Below are 17831 nucleotides of genomic sequence, written 5' to 3'. Positions count from 1 at the left end.
GGCCTTCCGTGGTGCAGAATAAAACAGGTATGATCGGTGGAGCTAAGTGCTGATTTCTGTAGTAACAAGATAAGGATAATACATTTTGAGCTTTTTGAATAACGAGATTCAAATTTATCATTTGATATAATATTGTAATGAGTCATTTACATATAGGTAAGAGCTGCAAGAAAAATTGCTTGAGAAAAACAGCAGTCTTTTAAAAGATATCAGTGGCTAAAATGCATAGTGTAGTAGCATATGGAAAAGTGCCGACTTAATAAAAGGATGCTTTTAAAAATAAAAGGTTGAACCCCCCCACTAAAGCTTAGCTGATGAATTCAGCAGTTTTGAAGAAACATGGCCCAAGTACAATTGGCCAGCTAGAAACAATCTGCCAATATAGCAAAGGTATGCTGAAATCCCGGTCCTCTTGAAATCAATGGCAAAACTCCCATTGACTTCAGCAGAGTCAGAATTTCACCCAAAATTGCCTTTTTCAAAAATACGTGGATTTGGCTCAAGATATTGCTTTCATCTATTTGTTCTGTGTGTAAGAATGATAATGGGGGCTGAAACTTAAGAATGCAAGCTCATCAAGTTTCAGTTCCAGTTGTTTCATAACATTAGCCATATGGTAGGTATACAGCTTGTAAGTCAGAAGTTCAAGCAATTTAAAATGGTGTTAAAGTGAACTTTCAATGTACTCACATTTTAACAGTTCCTAGAACTAGTTTGTAGTGATAAATGTGATTTTGAAAATGCTGTTCTTAGGAGTAAGGACTACTCATATGACTAAGAGTTGACAGGCCTGGGCCCTTTGTCAGTGGGTTTACAGTAAAGACTAAGGCCCCAGTCCTGCACTTGTGCACTATGAGTCATCCTATTGAAGTCAATAGAACTACACCTCTACCCCGATATAACGCTGTCCTCGGGAGCCAAAAAATCTTACTGCATTATATCGAACTTGCTTTGATCCGCCAGAGTGCACAGCCCCACCCCCCCGGAGCGCTGCTTTACCACATCATATCCAAATTCATGTTATATCAGGTCGCATTATATCGGGGTAGAGGTGTACTCACAGTGCGTAAAGTTAAGCATGGGCCTTACTGCTGGCTTGTGTAGAAAGGTTGCCCAGTATTTATTTCTTCTCAAACAAAGGGATGCAGTTCACAGACCTACATTCCCATAACATGTTTTCCAATAATAAGCTAGTGATTAGTTAACCAGGACTACCTCGGCTATTTGCGAGCGTGGAATTGCTTATCTCCCTGTCCCATGCAAACCCACATTCGGATTTATTAATATGAGTCTCATTTTCTAAATGGTTTGGATGCTTCTTAAATGCACATTATTCTGGCTGTCCAGATTTTATCCCTGACTTCAGTTTTGCATGTTCAGATCTTCACTATCATGGTAATGATAATGCTTACCATTTAGACAGTGCTTTTCATCCATCAATCTCAAAGCACTGTACAAAGGACGGTAGGTATCATTAATCCCACTTTACAGTTGAAAAATTGTGTCATATAGGGTGAAGTGACTTGCCAACGGTCACCCAGTAGTCAAAGACAGAGTCAAGAATAGAACCCAGGTCTCCTGACACTCTTTTCAGTACCTTATCCTCTGGATCATGCTGGTCATTATTCGGTAAATATATTGCTGGAGCTAAAAGGCCATAAAAAGTGAATGACAGAATAAAATAAGAATAAATCCAATTTCAGTATTTCTTCAAAATGAAATGTTGATTGCAATCTACTGTGGATAGATTTTGTGCCTCTTAATCACATGGTATTTTGTGACATTTATGGTCTGTAGTACTGTATTTGTAGTGTATTTTCTGTGCATGAGAAAAATATTTTCCTATAAGCAATTGGGCGGACTTTGTTTCCTTTAAACACACTATTTTATACTACTGATAAGTTTTCTCCAGCAAATTTGTATGTCTGAAATCTTTGAAACCAGCACAATTTACAATGAAAATATAAAATACTGCATGCTCTGTGTATGTGTTTTGTACACATTGTGGAGTTGTGTGACCTGCTCTGAATTCTATTTGCAGGCTTTCAGCTGAAGATATTAGCTCCCAAGTATCTTTTATAATACTTCTGTCTCCTCAAAACCCTGATCATCACTTAGCCCCCAATTCTGCAAACACACATGTGCTTAATTTTAAGCATGCATGTAGTCCCATTTACACTTCAATGGGATATTCATGTGCTTTTCCTTATTTGGGAAAGAATTTGCTCTTGCTATTTTTGTATGTTTGTTTTGTTTGTTTTTGCAACACTAAGACTCCAGAGGACAATATTTAACCTTTTTAGAAAGAGTGCACATCAAACTGAGGTAATTCCTCATCTTGAGCTCCAACTTAAAAATAAAACAAAATATTTGTTACATTTATGAAATAACAAAAGTATAAGGCCAAATATGAACATTTGATCCTGCTTCCACTGGAAGTCAGTGGCTAAACTTCCATTGACTCAAACAGAATTAAAGGAGGCCTATAAGTACTATCCAATGCCTTTGTGTTTTAAAAAGACACTGTCATGTAATTAAATCTGCAAATATACTGTTATAAAACTTATGGTGGATAGAAATGTTTTCATTCATTCTTTTTATATTGCAATGAAAACACATACATTCCTTGGCAGCGTGTGTGCATGTTTTGTGTGTACACTCACAGACACTGTGGAGGAATATATACATACACACATACATATATAATATATAAAACCTAAACACGGCAGCAATGTGTAATGCAGGATGATGGAAAATGAAACAAACGAAGTAAACTCTAAGTAGAGTTGAAGCTGAGCACTCTATTTTTATTGACAAAAATTAATAAAATGCAAAAAGAAACAGCATAAGTAAAAATTCAGTTCCTTCACTTTTAGAAATAATGGTGATCTCAATAATGCAGGTAAGAAACTGTTCATTAAAAATATTATATTTAATTTTAAAGTATTCTTCTAGAACCTGATCCAAAGCCTACTGCAGTCAATGGGAGTCCTTCTATGGGCTTTGGATCAGGCCCTTAAATTGCACAATTTTTATATGCAAATCGGTTAGTGTTATCAGTAGCTTATTAGCAAATAATTACAACCGCATGAGCTATTTCATGTGTTCCCAGCATTAATTTATGTTTTCTTTCCCTTGTTTTATTATCAGGACAGGGTGTATTCTGCAATGACCTTCTTCAGAAACCCCAAATATTTAAAACCAGTATAAAAATAGGCTAACAAAGGTCTTCTGTATGTAGTGTTGTTGTAGACCAATGGGTCCCAGGATATCAGAGAGACAAGGCGGGTGAGGTAATATATTTTATTAGACCAACTTCTGTTGGTGAGAGAGACAAGCTTTCAAGCCTGAAGAAGAGCTCTGTGTAAGGTTCAACGCTTGTCTTTCTCACCAACAGAGAAGTTGGTGAAATAAAAGATACTGCCTCACCCACCCTGTTTCTCTGAGGGTCTTCTGTGTAATACTTTACCTCTTACTAAAGTCCCTTTACAAGTGTAGGGTAGAATCATAACTTCGAATTCTTATATTCTCTTTCTTCAGATCTCTATCATACCCTGCTTATAAAGGCATTAAACGAAACCCAAAGAGCTGTTACAGACAGCTGAGTGGATGAGGAAGACGTTTTTTAAAAAATCCCATTGTTTAGATTTCTGTCACAGGCTATGAGCATACTTAATTTCTCTTATCTCTGGAGTTTTCATTATCATTTAAATTTCATTTTACATTAATTGATCAGGGATTAGTGAAGGCATTATGCAAAAATTAGAATAAGAGAAGCCAGATGTGATGAATAATTCATTATGTCCAATTACATTTTATTTCTGGTGTACTTGCAAACTTGCCTCTGACTTCTAAGGTGTTTTGAAATGACAATGTTCGCTTAAAATAAGATCTGCACCACTTGATTTATGTAGCAACTATAGTCTCCCTGCTTCCCCCTCCCCCCATTTTAAAATTGAATTCTAACCAGTTTTGGAATATCCAGCTACCATCGCTGGAATAATCTGAATCACCTGGGAAAGAAGAGGGGGCACTGTCAGAGTGAGAGCAATATAAGCAGTCGAAATGACCCCATGAAGCAGCAGACAAAGAATTCAGCGAGGCAACCCTTTGATATCGCGTCATCCGGCAGTCGGTCTCTCCCCTTAGCAATACCCCTTGTCTGGCTTCCGCAACTGGGAAATAGCAAAGGCTGCTAATTGGCCGCTGCAACAGTGCAAGCGCCGCTAGGTGGCAGTCGCTGCCTTCCATGCAAGGAGCCCCCATGGGCGGCTGCTCCCTGGGAATCTCGTGATCCTTATCAGGTCAGCCCACAAAGCTGATTTATTTGTGTGAGCAACATGCAAAGCGCTCCCTCGCCCAGAAACACCCCCCCCCTTCCCAAAATAGGCCCGGGAGCTAAGGGGCAGCAGCGCTGTGTACCTGTGTGGAATGTCTCGAGCTATATTTGAGGCTGCTCAACAGCTCCCCACCCAATCACCCCTTTGCCCCCCCCCCCGCCCCACTGTATTTTATTTATGCCACTGGACAGTTGTTGCCCCATTAAAGCTCCAGTCCCACCTTCTGCAAGGACCTTTCATCTGGGGAAGTTTTATGACACTTGGTAAATGTGCAAAGTTTTTAATTAGACTCGCCAGACAGCCCGAGGCAGCACTAGCGCCACGAAGTCTTCATGCTTCTCTCTGCTTTACAGCACAACAAGCCGCTCTACTCCTTTGAAGACAATGCAGACTATGTCTACGATGTCATGTGGTCACCAGTGCATCCCGCGCTCTTTGCCTGTGTGGACGGGATGGGGCGCTTGGATCTGTGGAACCTGAATAATGACACCGAGGTGAGGCGGGGTGGCGGGGGGAGCCCTTAACCCTGCGCGGGCCGGGGCGGGGGAGAGGAGGAGAGAGATCCCTGCCTCTCTGCCTGCTGCTACCAACCACTCTCCTCCTTGTGCCCGCCAAGGGACACTGAACTCCCCCATTCCCTGTATGTTTCAACGATCATTGGCCTGCCCGCCTTGTATGTTTCAGGAGACGTGGCTCCAGCCGCCTTGTGTACGTTTCAGGGGACACTGAGCTCCCCCTTCCTGTACGTTTAAGAAACATTGAATCTCCCTCCGCCCCCGGTATGGTTCAAGGCTCCTTGTATGTTTCATGCAAGTTAAATTTACGGGGGAAGGGAGGGAAGGGAAATAATGCAATCCCCATTCAAAAAATCAAGCACAGAGCAGCAAATAGATAATGTTTCGCCTATTTGGGAAGGATACTCCCTGTCTTTGGATTTATTTCAAGGCAGATTTTAAAAATCTCTCTCATTTTGTGATTTTTTTTTCTTTTGGTGCACTGTTTCAGTGAGACATTTAAAATCCCACTGTCTCCCCTCGTTCAGATTGTCACAGCTTGACAGCCCTGTACCAACACCACAGATCTGCCAAGTCTCACTCAGGTGGAGTGTGAGACTTCCTGGTTTGGGATCGATTTTGAGGAAGCTTTATAAGTCGCTCACTCTTACGATGAAGGATTGTTTTTATTTCATTATTATTATTTATTTATTATTAATGATTATTATATTTGGTTTCTGTTATGTCTTCAGTCTATTTCAATGGAACATTAACTCTCCTTCATAATTGTGTTCCCCCCAACATCTCCGGCAAATTGTCACAGCTTGACAGCCCCGCAACAGTACCTCCAACCTGCTAGGAACTTAATGATGCCCATGTGTTTCCCACCACCTCTTACATTTCTTTCAACCCCATTGAAACAGAAAGGGCTAATAAGAGAACTCTTTGCAAAGATGAAGTAGCAAATACTGTACTTAAAAATCAAGCAGCCTCCTTCGTAAATATAGATAGTATGGATTTTATGTTCCTCTTTATTTTTGTGTCTGGTATAATTTCAATCTGAAACTAAGACTCCAGATGTTTAAAAATTTGTCTAGGTATTGAATGAATGAGTACAATCTTGATTTGAATTTTCCTTTGATGAATCTTTGCTATAAGAACCATCCCTGTTCTAAATGACCAGTATGTTTTGATTATACCAGCAAGATTCATATTTTTCCATCACCCAAGCACTAACTTTATTTTCAATGGCATAGTACAAAAGTAGAAAACAAAACAAAAAAATCAGCCTAAAAATAAGGTCACATTTTAATGAACAAGTTATTTTCATTTTCTAAAACAAACGATGAGAACAAATGCCAATATTTTCCCCATTTCCTACAATATTTCTTTAAAGTTAGCTCATTTATTACTATGTCTTTCATGTAACCATGATAGATATACATTTCAGCCAAAGTAAAATACAAGTGCAGTTTATGGTCTCCAAATCAGTGCTGCTTGCCATAAATAAGTGTGGACAGGTAAGAGGAACAAATGCTGAAAACTGTATTGTCACGTGGAGCAGCCATGCCTTTTGAAGTGTTCTGAGCAGGAAGTACTGCAGCCTTTTTAATTAGAAAGCATACAGCTGGAGGATATCCAGGAGGACTCTCCTCAGAATTTCTTTTGGGGAGGGGGAGGAACATATCCTTCAGGTGTTCTCATTAATGCCACTTTAACAACATAAAAACCTGTTAACATTTCAAAAAGAAAAAAATAACCCTTTCTGGTAAAATCCTGACCCCTCTGAAATCAATGGGGACTTTGCTGTCGCCTTCAGTGGCACCAAGATTTCACCGCAAGTAATTACCATGAGCCGCCTGGTTCTGCTCCCATTGAAGTCAGTGAGCTGGATCATGCCCTATATTACCAGGCTTACAGATAAATTTTGAGTAAGAAAAGGCGAATGAGCGTCCACAAAAATGAATTCAGAGTTTGTTCCTGCATTCTGTACACCCCCTCAGCCGCCAGCAATTTCACAAAGAATATTCATTCGTAAGGGTCAAAATCAGCTCTCACATAAGTGTAAATCTCTATTGAAGTCAATGGTATTATTACAGATTTACATCAGCATGAGAGTTGAATTTGGATCTATGAAGAAAAAATTACTATTCCAGTTCTTTAGTAAGCAGTGATGGAATAACTTGAAAATGTCTAGAAATCATAAACTAGCAGAAACTAAATCAGTGGGAGTTTTGGATTCGCAAGGAAAGCAGATCAGATAGATAGTCAGTGAAAGAAAACCATACACAATTCTTTTAAAAATTACAACTGAAGGTGATCAATGTTTTCTTTGACCCTTTGCCTGGTAGCTTAAAATTAGGTTATAATGATGATCTATAGTTGATTATTAAAGGATCTGAACGAATTATTCTGTTTACTAATGAAAAATCTTTTCAGAGTTTTATTCATTAGTCATTGTAATAAAAATGAGATGACTAACCTGGGAAATTCTTGGGACTCCTTAGCTGTGTTTAAACATACAAAACTTTCTAGTAATAGATGTCAAATACAGATGGAGGAAAATAACAAATATATTAATGGATTTTAATGAGATCTACTGATGAAAAGTGCTATATAAAAGATTGGTAATTATTATTAATAATTAAGTTTTTTCTTTATTTGAGTTTAGGAAATCAGCTGCATTAATGTTTAGTTATTATTTTGAAAAATGATGGAGAAAATATCGGTTTTTAAATAACTTACAAAAAAACCTTCCAATTTCTTGAAATATAATACAATTTCTACTAGTCCTCTTCTCTGTATTTATTTATTTAATTTTGATTTATTAAAAGTGCCTAACCCAGACTCTAGATGCTTTTTGATCCAAATGACCATAATCTTTTGACTATTCTCACAATCAAACTTTAAAAAGGGCTGAACTAATCACATGTAGCATTCTGGTTTGTGGATAACATGTTTGGTTTTTATAACAACAATGAAAGTTATCGTTTTTAATTTATTTAACATTAACTCCCCCTCCCCAACACTTCTTTACTCTCCTGCAAGTTGTAAATAGTTTTAGAGGTATCAGTAAGTCAGATTTTCAGTTAAATTTAGGATGGAAGATCCTGATTTCCCAGTAGTGTGTCCACAACATTTTTTCTTGCTTGGCTTAAAGGTAGAATCAGCATCTAGGTTATTGCTCAGTCATCTCTATTGATTACTGTTCAAGAATTATTGATATTTTTCCACTTTGCTACTCTGTTATGTTGCTTTCAACAGTATTTTCTTTTGCATGGCTTGTGTATTTTGGCTCTGAAACTATGTAGATGGCATTTATTTTGTGAAGTAGATATGAAAGATATCTCTAAACAGTTATTTTTAACACCACATAAGCAACAAAAATTAAAAGCTGAATTATTAGTTGTATTTTTTGGTGAGTGATCTCTCAGTCTATTATCTGCTAAATTCATATGCCAAAATGGTTATAATCTGACAAGCGTCAGTTTATAACTTTAGATAATTTATAAAGTATTTTAAAATATAACTTTAAAAACATAACTAATGGTGTCATATAACCATTATAAGGTAAATTCAGATCTTTGAAATGTTAAATAGGTGTGTGTAATTTAAACTATCATTATTCAAAGCAGTCAAATCTATTTTAAGATAATGTAGAATGACTATATATCTCTTTGTACAAAAGGAAAAAGGAGGGGTATTCAAATGTTTTAGAACAATTTCATGATTGCTTTGATGCTGTTAGATAAATTTGTTGAGTGGGAATGATTTTTACTAAACCATTAGAAGATTTTAATTTATAGGACCCTGAATTGGTCAGCATTCCCATTGTTTATTTGTCTGTGCAACACAGGAATAATGCTATATTAACCCAAAGCAGAGGTAGAGTACCTGTATATATTTCAGCATTTTGAAAGGTATAGCTAAAATTCCGTGTCTGAAACATACTCCTTTGAAAGAACTTGTATATCTTTGATCTACTAATTTTCTGAGAAACAAAACTAACTGGTGAAATAGATTAAGTAACTGCTCTAGTGTTCAGTTTTGTCTGTTTGAGGATTTTTTCTATAAATTATATAAAATTAACATAGCCTTAAGAGTGAAAAGAATTGCAGAGACTTCAATGATGAGGAGGGTGAAGCATACAGTATTATCACATGATAGTTTTTATTGCTACTTTATGCCAGGTAATTGGCCTAATAACTCATACGTGAGATGAGGAGTTACAGGAAATGCCATCTTTCATTGGTCATATAGCATTGATGGGACCTAGGCCTGAACCAATGAAGAGAGAAGCTCAGTGGCTTATTTGCATTTGAATACTTCTTTACGGGGGGCGGGCAGGGAAGAAGATGTGGTAATCTCCTGCTTTCTGATTGCTGTCCAACATTATTTCTGAATTACTGTGTAAGCAGATCTATTCTAACTTCTCTTGGGAGGCTCAAGGGCACTGTAGTGCAGTAGTTTACAGGGATGAGGGTTTAGCACGCCAACCCTGTTGTTCTGAGGTACTAATTTGGTTTTGCAGCCTTTAGTCAGAGTCTGTAACAAAGGGGACTGAGTGAGTTTCCAGATCTTGAGGTGCTAGGTAAATAGCCCAGCTTTAGAGTAATTGTTCTGCTGCACGAGTGACTGTGCACGGTTATGGACTGTAGCTGGAGTCTCCCAGGCAGTCTGCAAAGGCTCAGCTTCCTACTCTCACTGATACCTCATGCCATTTAACGCTGTGGTTTATTTCATGAACTGTACATTAACAGTACGTACACATATGCACATGTGTGTGTCTTCCACTACATTGCCTTACTTTAACAGACAGCCTTGCATTTACACTTAGACTTATTAACATAAATGCATCTACCTAATGAAATGTATTGGATTTTTGTAACATAATCAGTAGTCTAAAAATTGGTTAAAAATCGGTAAAAACTGAAAATGGAGAGCCTTATGCATGAAGCACAAGGGCCTACCATTGAGGAAGAATGAAAAAAAGGGAAAGAATAGTATCGAAACTACAAACGTCTTGTTTTGAACTGATTTTCTTCTGTTTCTGTCCTACCTTGCCACTGAAATACAAAACTACAACCAAAACATTGACGTAGGTCAGTAAAATATGGTTTTCATAAACGCTGCTACCGTTCTGTGAATTTTCAAACCCCATTTTAGTATTATCTTTAAGCTTATGAATTTCTGACACTCAGTTGATTCTTAACTCACTTCTTGATCAGAAGTCAGTGCATATTGAGAAACAAGCTGCTGTGGTTTTGCATGTCTCCAGCCAGGAAAAAAATATTTGTGTCACTCACTGCCCATTTACTGTGAAAAAGTCTCCCTTACGCCTCCCAAACAGTCTGTCTGAATCTTCCCACCTCCCATAACTCAGTAGAGCATGTGACTGAAGAAACAATTAATCTTTTTTTTTTCTCCCCCTACACAAGGGATATATGTTACCTCGTGTAATTCTTAGGGACTTGTGATTCATCCACTGAAACAATAACATTCTAAACTAGCATATTTGATTCACTCACAGCATGATTTCATTAACATCATTATTATTGATGCAATAGGTTCCAACAGCCAGTGTGACAATTGAAGGAGCTTCTGCCCTCAATCGTGTCCGTTGGGCCCAGGCTGGGAAAGAGGTAGCAGTTGGAGATTCAGAAGGCCGCATCTGGATCTATGATGTTGGAGAGGTACTTGTTCTTTTTTATTTATTTATTTGTTTGTTTGTTTGTCGTATTTGTCCAATATTCGTCATACCACTGAATGTTAGAAAACATCATACATTTATGTGCATGAAAAGGACACATCCCTTTGGCGATCCAGGTGGTTTTTAATGGTGTCATTGATTTGGAGTGCTACACAACTTTGAAATGTACCTTTAAATACAGCTAAGTGTAGCTGTTTAATCCCAGATCTGAAGAAGAAATCTTGTTCAAATGTCTTGTGATTTATTCTCACTATTTATGTTTTAATGTCAACAAGTGTTTGGTTTTTGGCTACGTTTACTAGGGATAAAAGAATATAAAACATGACAATAGAAAAGGTTACAAAAGATATATAATATAATATAATAATATTCCAAACACTCACCTCTAGGATTCGCCTTTGCATTGCAGTAACTCATATTTTGTGACCCGCTCCACTTTATCTACTGATACAGATTTTTCTCATCATGACATGCAAAGCACCAGTCAGTATCCCTGACACCATTGCCTGAATATTTACAGTGGCTCCAACAACAGAAAACGGAGAGGTGGTGGTTTGGGGGTTAGCAGATGCATATGTGGTGTGAAATAGCAGGATAAATATTCCATGTTTTAAGGCTGTTTTCAATTTCCCCTACTACATACTACAAAAACTAAGCTGAAGTATGTTGTGCATGGATGGAGCCTGTCTCTTTGTTGGTGAATGCAGCATGAAATGTTCAGCCTGCATTACAATTCTTTGGAATAGTCAAGGGTGAATCTCTGAGCAATCAGCCTTTATGTAGAGAATTTGTTTTTCATCATTATCTGTGATAGGATACTGGGGTATCCATCTCTACACAGTAGGGAAACATTACAGAATACATTGAGTATTATCTGTAACTCACATAAAGTGATTTTATGGCCCAGAGCAAAATTGCTTGAGCATGACTCATATTTTTGGATTGCATATGCTTTTGCAGGAGGTGCCTTTCCTTACAAATGGCTGCTGAAACTTCTTGCTATATAATTTCTAAATTGTCTAAAGTTATTACACTTAAATTTCCACTGCAGTGCTGGCAGGGCAGGCTGTTTTATTTATTTATTATTTTTGTATTATTTCTCTGAAGTGATGGGTTTTTTTCCTTTCTAAGTGATATGACAGACTATTGCAGTATTAGCAATGACAATATAGTCTGGTCTTGTCTATTGTCTAGAGTCTAGACAGGCTATAGAAATGTCTCTTTGACTTATCATACACCAAACCATTCATAAGGTTGTTTCTCCCTGCAAGATTAATCACGAGAAAATGGACTTTATCCAGAGGGAGTAATATTTACATTTTTTCTTTTTTTCTGCATAATCAGAAAAATCCTACCTGCAAAATAAAGCACAGGGATACACTCCTCATGAAAGATAAAGGCATACTTATATTACTTGCAAAAAACGAGTAATCAGTATTCAGCTCTGAGAGTCCAGATCAGTATTGTATAATGAAGACCAGTGATACTCAGACCTCAGTGGTTCAGGAGCCAAATTAGCGATCAACATTATCCAAAAAAGCCACAGTAGTGTGAATTCATTATTTCATTCAGTATCGTTTTCCTCATTTTACATATGGGGAAATGGAAGAACAACGAGGATTCCTCCCCCCACGATTGCTGCCTCGTTGATTCCCATTTCTCTTTTTAAAAAAGGGTTCAAGGGGTTAGTGATACCCTAGCAGGGCAACTTCTGTCATTACTAAGAGTTACTAGAGCTAGCCTAAGTCAGATGCAGACACACGCACCAATCAGAGTGCCAGTTTAAATCACTAATAGGGATTCATCCTGGTGGCCCTGAGAACAGAAGTTGAAGATAGTGAATAACAGCAGCTTAACTTATTACACCCCCATGTCAGTTCATAAAGAGCCCTCTTAAAAGTAATTCAGATGTAGGTACACTTAGGCAGGGCCGGTGCAACCATTTAGGCGACCTAGGTGGTCGCCTAGGGCGCTAGGATTTGGGGGGCGCCATTTTCTTCGGCAGCGACCGCGGCGGCCGGATCTTCGGCCGCCCAGGTCGCCGCCGGCATTTAGGCGGAGGGAGCTGGGGCAGTGGAGTGCAGGGAGGGCCGCCTGCAGCAAGGGGGGGGGCGGCATGCAGGGGAACTCCCCGCCCCAGCTCACCCCTGCCCCACCTCCTCCCCGAGCACCTCCCCCGTGACAGCTCCCCCCCCTTCGCCCTGAGGTGCCCCCCCTGAGGCACCTCCCCCGCGGCAGCTCCCCACCCCCCCGCGGCAGCTCCCCACCCCCCCGCGGCAGCTCACTACTGCCCTGCCTCCTACCCGAGCACGCCGTCACTGCTTCACTTCTCCCGCCTCCCAGGCTTGCGGCGCCAATCAGCTTAGGCGCCGCAAGCCTGGGAGGCGGGAGAAGTGAAGCAGCGACGGCGTGCTCGGGGAGGAGGCGGGGCAGGGGTGAGCTGCCGCGGGGCGGGGTGCCTCATGGTGGGGGGTGGGGAGCTGCCGCAGGGGGGGTGCCTCAGGGTGGAGGGGGGGAGCTGCCACGGGGGTGTGTGTGCGCCTCAGGGCGGGGGCTCGGGGATGGGGGGGGGCGCAAGGTGGAAGTTTCGCCTAGGGCGCGAAACATCCTTCCACCGGCCCTGCACTTAGGGCCTGATCTAACTCCTGTTGAAGTCAATGACATTATTGGATCAAGCCCTTAAGAAGGGCCTGATGCAGGAAAACATGTTTGCAACCTTGTCAGTGGTGCAAACTGTAGCAAACCGTGGACCCTGACTTCCTGGCAGATTGCCTTATCCAGACGTATAATGAAGCCTGCTGAAGAAAGACAATACAGTAGGGAAAAGCATATTGAGACTAGGAGCTCACTGCCTGGCCGTTCCAGTCCTGTCCCTCCTTTCCTAGCTGTTCCCTCCTTTCCTTTCCCTTCATCTCCCATGCTCTGTGTGGCAGGGTGAGGAGAGTGCAAATAACCTCAAGGCTGGAAAAAATGCCCCTCGTGACACCCTCAACTGGGAGGAGTCACTAAACTCCAACGTAAGGGCAAGGTGTTTAGAAAGCAAAGCTGACAATCTTACCAGAACCCACTAATTCTATACTTATTGGACTATCTAATTCTAATCTAAACTCCTCTTGCCCTCACACTGCCTGGATGGATCATCCACTCTAAGTCTAGATATTTATTCCTCACTGAGCATCTGAGTGTCTCTCTTAGGGATCATTCCTGCATCAGTGTAGTCAGTGGGAGCTTTGCTATTGCTTTGAATGGGAACAGGCCCTTAATCAGGAGCACTGTCTCCATTGCAGGAGTGTTCCTCAGCAGCTTTCCTCTTTTCTTCAGCATATTATGGACAAGAGTGGCCTCCCCTCTTGTGCTTTGGCCTACTGGGACATGCCCTCCCTGCCCATCTTCTTAAATTGTCTCAGTCCAAGTGGTTTCCGCATGGCTCCGCTCTTCTTTTTCAGTGGCTGACTTCTGAAACAGAGCTGTTAGCAGAGAAATCTGGATTTTTTGAGGGCATGGGCCCTTTAAAATTCACCCCTAACTATAGTGAGTCATAATCAGCATCCATTAGTGCCAGGGCACACTGTGCTCTGAAGTAGAAAGAGTCTCTAGGATTACATTGCTCAGAAGGCAGCAGGCTGCTTTGCAGAGATCCTACATATATTCAGCAAAAATAGTCAGATACCATATTTTTCATATTTGCCCAGTCTTTAAAACCTACCCTATTCTTCTTCTTGTTACATTCCAGGTACAGTAACTCCCCACTTAATGTCCTCTCGCTTAACGTGGTTTCGACCTTACGTCCCTGCTCCATTACAGAACATGCTCGTTTAAAGTTGTGCAATGCTCCCCTATAATGTCGTTTGGCTGCCTGCTTTGTCCACGGCTGGGAAACACACCCCACCCAGCACCACCCGCCCTCTGGCGGACCCTGCTGATCAGCACCATCCCCCTGCTCCCCCTGCCTTCTTCCCACAGCAGTCAGCTGTTTTGCGGCATTCAGGAGGCTAGGGGGAGTAGCGAGGACGTGGCACACAGCCTCTCCCTCCCTCCCCTGCCTCCTGAACGCCGCAAACCAGCTGATTGCCGTGGGCAGGGGAGGGAGTGGGGAGGCTGTGCGCCGGGTCCTCACTCCTCCCCCCAGCCTCCTGAATGCTGTAAGACAGCTGATTGCCGCAGTCAGGGGGAGCAGGGGGAAGGCGCTGATCTGCGGGGTCCGCCGGCAGGCAGGAGGCACTGGCGGGGGAAGGCATAGGGGAGCTGATAGGGGTGCTGCCAGCCTGTTTAATACCTGTATTAAATTGTTTGTTTAAAATGTATATAATGTCTTTTGTCTGGCAAAAAAAAATTTCCCTGGAACCTAGCCCCCCCATTTACATTCATTCTTATGGGGAAATTGGATTCGCTAAACATCGTTTCGCTTAAAGTCACATTTTTCAGGAACATAACTACAACGTTAAGTGAAGAGTTACTGTGCTACATTTGATTGGCCATAACGTTCCTAAATGGTGGTTTCTTGTGCCCACAGTTCAAGAAGAATGTTAATAAATTGGAGAAGGTTCAGAGAAGAGCCACGAGAATGATTAAAGGATTAGAAAACCTGCCTTATTAGTGATAGACTCAAGGAACTCCATCTATTTGTCTTAACAAAAAAGAAGGTTAAGGGGTGACTTGATTGGTCTATAAGACATGGGGTAGAAATATTTAATAAATGGGCTCTTCAGTCTAGCGTAGAAAGGCATAACACGATCCAATGGCTGGAAGTTGAAGCTAGGCCAATTCAGGCTGGAAATAAGATGTAAATTTTTAACAGTGAGAGTGGTTAACCATTGGAAGAGTTTACCAAGGGTCCTAGTGGATTCGCTATCACTGAAAATTTTTAAATCAAGATTGGATGTTTTTCTAAAAGATCTGCCCAAGGAATTATTTTGGGGAAGTTCTATGGCCTGTATTATACAGGAGGTCAGACTAGGCGATCACAATGTCTCTTCTGGCCTTGGAATCTATGAATCTATGAACTGAAAAAAGAAGATACGTTGAATTGAACAACATCATCCAAAAGCACAATAATGTTTAAAATCATAAATAATAAAAATCGTAAAATAATAAAATCCACTTTTCCTACACAAATGAACTGGGACACAAAACTGACATGATAAGCTTGGGACAGAGCAGGAAACCTATTCGAATATCAAATGAAAGTGATGAGGTTCTTATCTTGTTAGTTCCATCACTGTTTTTATTCTCTTCTAGAGAGCAGTAGAATTTGCATCTGTGATTTCTAATTAAAATATATGGTGTTTAGAGAGAGCCTCATATGGCCTATCTGCAAACATCAGATCTAGGACCCAAACCTGCATTCCAGTCAGAATTCCCTTTGAGATCATGGATGTTTTGCCTGAGTAAGGACGTTAGGATAAGGCCCTTTTGTTTTGACAGGTCATCAATCCATGATCTTTATGACATCACAAGTGCAGAAACATGGGTGATGAGACAGAGCCCATGACCACTGAGTTAAAAATAATGCGAATATTTTCAGTTAAACCAGATAATGTTGTCTTTTACAGCACGTACTTTTAGTTGTTTGATTTCGGCATCGTGTGTGAAAATAACTGAACACATTTATTTTCACAGTGAGGGGTCTATTTTCTCCTCCATGCTTGTGTTTTACGCCCATTAGCATTAATGGGAGTCATGCACATGCTTCCAGGGGAGAATAGACTTAAATAATCCATATATATGTGCACATGTGTGGTGGTTTGTGAGAACAACTTGTAGATCAGTAGCTGATGGCTTAAAAAATTGAGGGGGAAAAAGCAGATTGTTTCAGTGTGACGGGATCTGAAACGTATTTAATTTAGTCAGAGAATATAAACAATCATTGTTATGAATGCTAGTTTCTGTTAGATTGGAATATATTCACTTCCACAAGACTTATAATTGTGATATATTTTTTAAAAAGACTGTATGTAAAATGTACCGTGAATCAATTTAGCTTCTGTAGTCTTACGGCTTCTTTACTCAGTAGCCAGGGCTCTACATGGTAACAGTTGATTTTAGAACATGGACCATTGACTGTAGATTTATTCACATGCCCCGATGATTGATTGATAGACCTAACTAGATATATTTTATAGAAAGCTTGCTTCCATTGTGATATTACACAGACGCTGCTGTCATAAATATTCTCTATCAGCCATGTTTGCTGCTTATCTGAGTTGAGTTAGAATGTTGTTTGTAGCAGCTTCTCTTCCACCATTTCTTTTTTCCATTAATCCTTTCGGGGCAGATTTTGTTTGCGGTGGGGGGAAATATATGGAGATATACCTATCTCATAGAGTTGGAAGGGACGTTGAAAGGTCATCAAGTCCAGTCCCCTGCCTTCACTGGCAGGACCAACTACTGATTTTGCCCCAGATCCCTAAATGGCCCCTTAAGGATTAAACTCACAACCCTAGGTTTAGCAGGCCAATGCTCAAACCACTGAGTTATCCCTCCCTGGGAAATAGCTATAACTTTCAAATCAATAATCTGTTAGTTGATGGTAGTAAAATATAGAACTTGAAAAAAAAGAGAAAAAGTATTTTCAACACAAGGAGAGAAATTATGATCTAAAAGAGTGTTCGAAGTTGTAATTTAGAGGGGCCTATTATCACATATGACTTGTTTCATTAGACTAATTAACTAATGGAAATATCAGTGGTTGCATCTGTTTTGCAGGGTCAGACAGGTTAGTGTTAGGGTCAGTAGCAATCAGGGTCCAACTGGAGAAAAGTAAGACATGATATTCCCCAGACTCCACCCATAAACCAAGTTCCACCCCATGGAGACACCAAAAAGAGAAATCATTCACAGTAAACTGTGCAGATCTTCATAAAAAGATAATCTCGCTGCTTTCTTGCATGCTTTGATCAGCAGTGAAATAATTAACAGTGGTGATATTTAAATCATATTTGTTACGTTTCAGCATTAACTTCTGATTGAGATAAAAGGAGCAATTCACATCTCTTTCAGCGCTGCTGTTTCAGGTTTTCTTCAGACTCAGGTATTCATTGTGGCCAGGGCCGGCTTTAGGCCGATTCCACCGATTCCCCGGAATTGGGCCCCGTGCCTTAGGCGCCTTTTTAAAAAAATTTTTTACTCACCCGCCGGCGATCCGCTCCGGGTCTTTGGTGGCACTTCGGCGGTGGGGGGTCCGCTCCGAGTCTTTGGTGGCACTTCGGCGGCGGGGGGTCCGCTCTGGGTCTTTGGTGGCATTTTGGCAGAGGGGGGTCCTTCAGTGCCACAGAAGACGCGGAGCGG

The 17831-nt window shown here is 40.6% G+C and overlaps 1 protein-coding gene across 4 annotated transcripts in view; it reads left to right on the top strand.

The window, feature by feature from the left end:
- DYNC1I1 (dynein cytoplasmic 1 intermediate chain 1) overlaps window positions 1-17831 on the top strand; it is a 244612-nt gene that overhangs the window by 208314 nt on the left and 18467 nt on the right. For all 4 annotated transcript variants that reach the window (XM_065397879.1, XM_065397881.1, XM_065397880.1 and 1 more), the window contains 2 exons: window positions 4694-4834; window positions 10402-10527. In XM_065397879.1, the coding sequence (XP_065253951.1) occupies window positions 4694-4834; window positions 10402-10527 (267 nt within the window). The remainder of the gene's footprint in view (window positions 1-4693; window positions 4835-10401; window positions 10528-17831) is intronic.

The sequence above is a fragment of the Emys orbicularis genome, chromosome 2 (genome assembly GCF_028017835.1).
Source record: "Emys orbicularis isolate rEmyOrb1 chromosome 2, rEmyOrb1.hap1, whole genome shotgun sequence".
NCBI classification, from domain to species: Eukaryota; Metazoa; Chordata; order Testudines; family Emydidae; genus Emys; species Emys orbicularis.
Note: the sequence above shows the minus strand (reverse complement) of the source record. Positions and strands in the feature narration are given on the sequence as shown.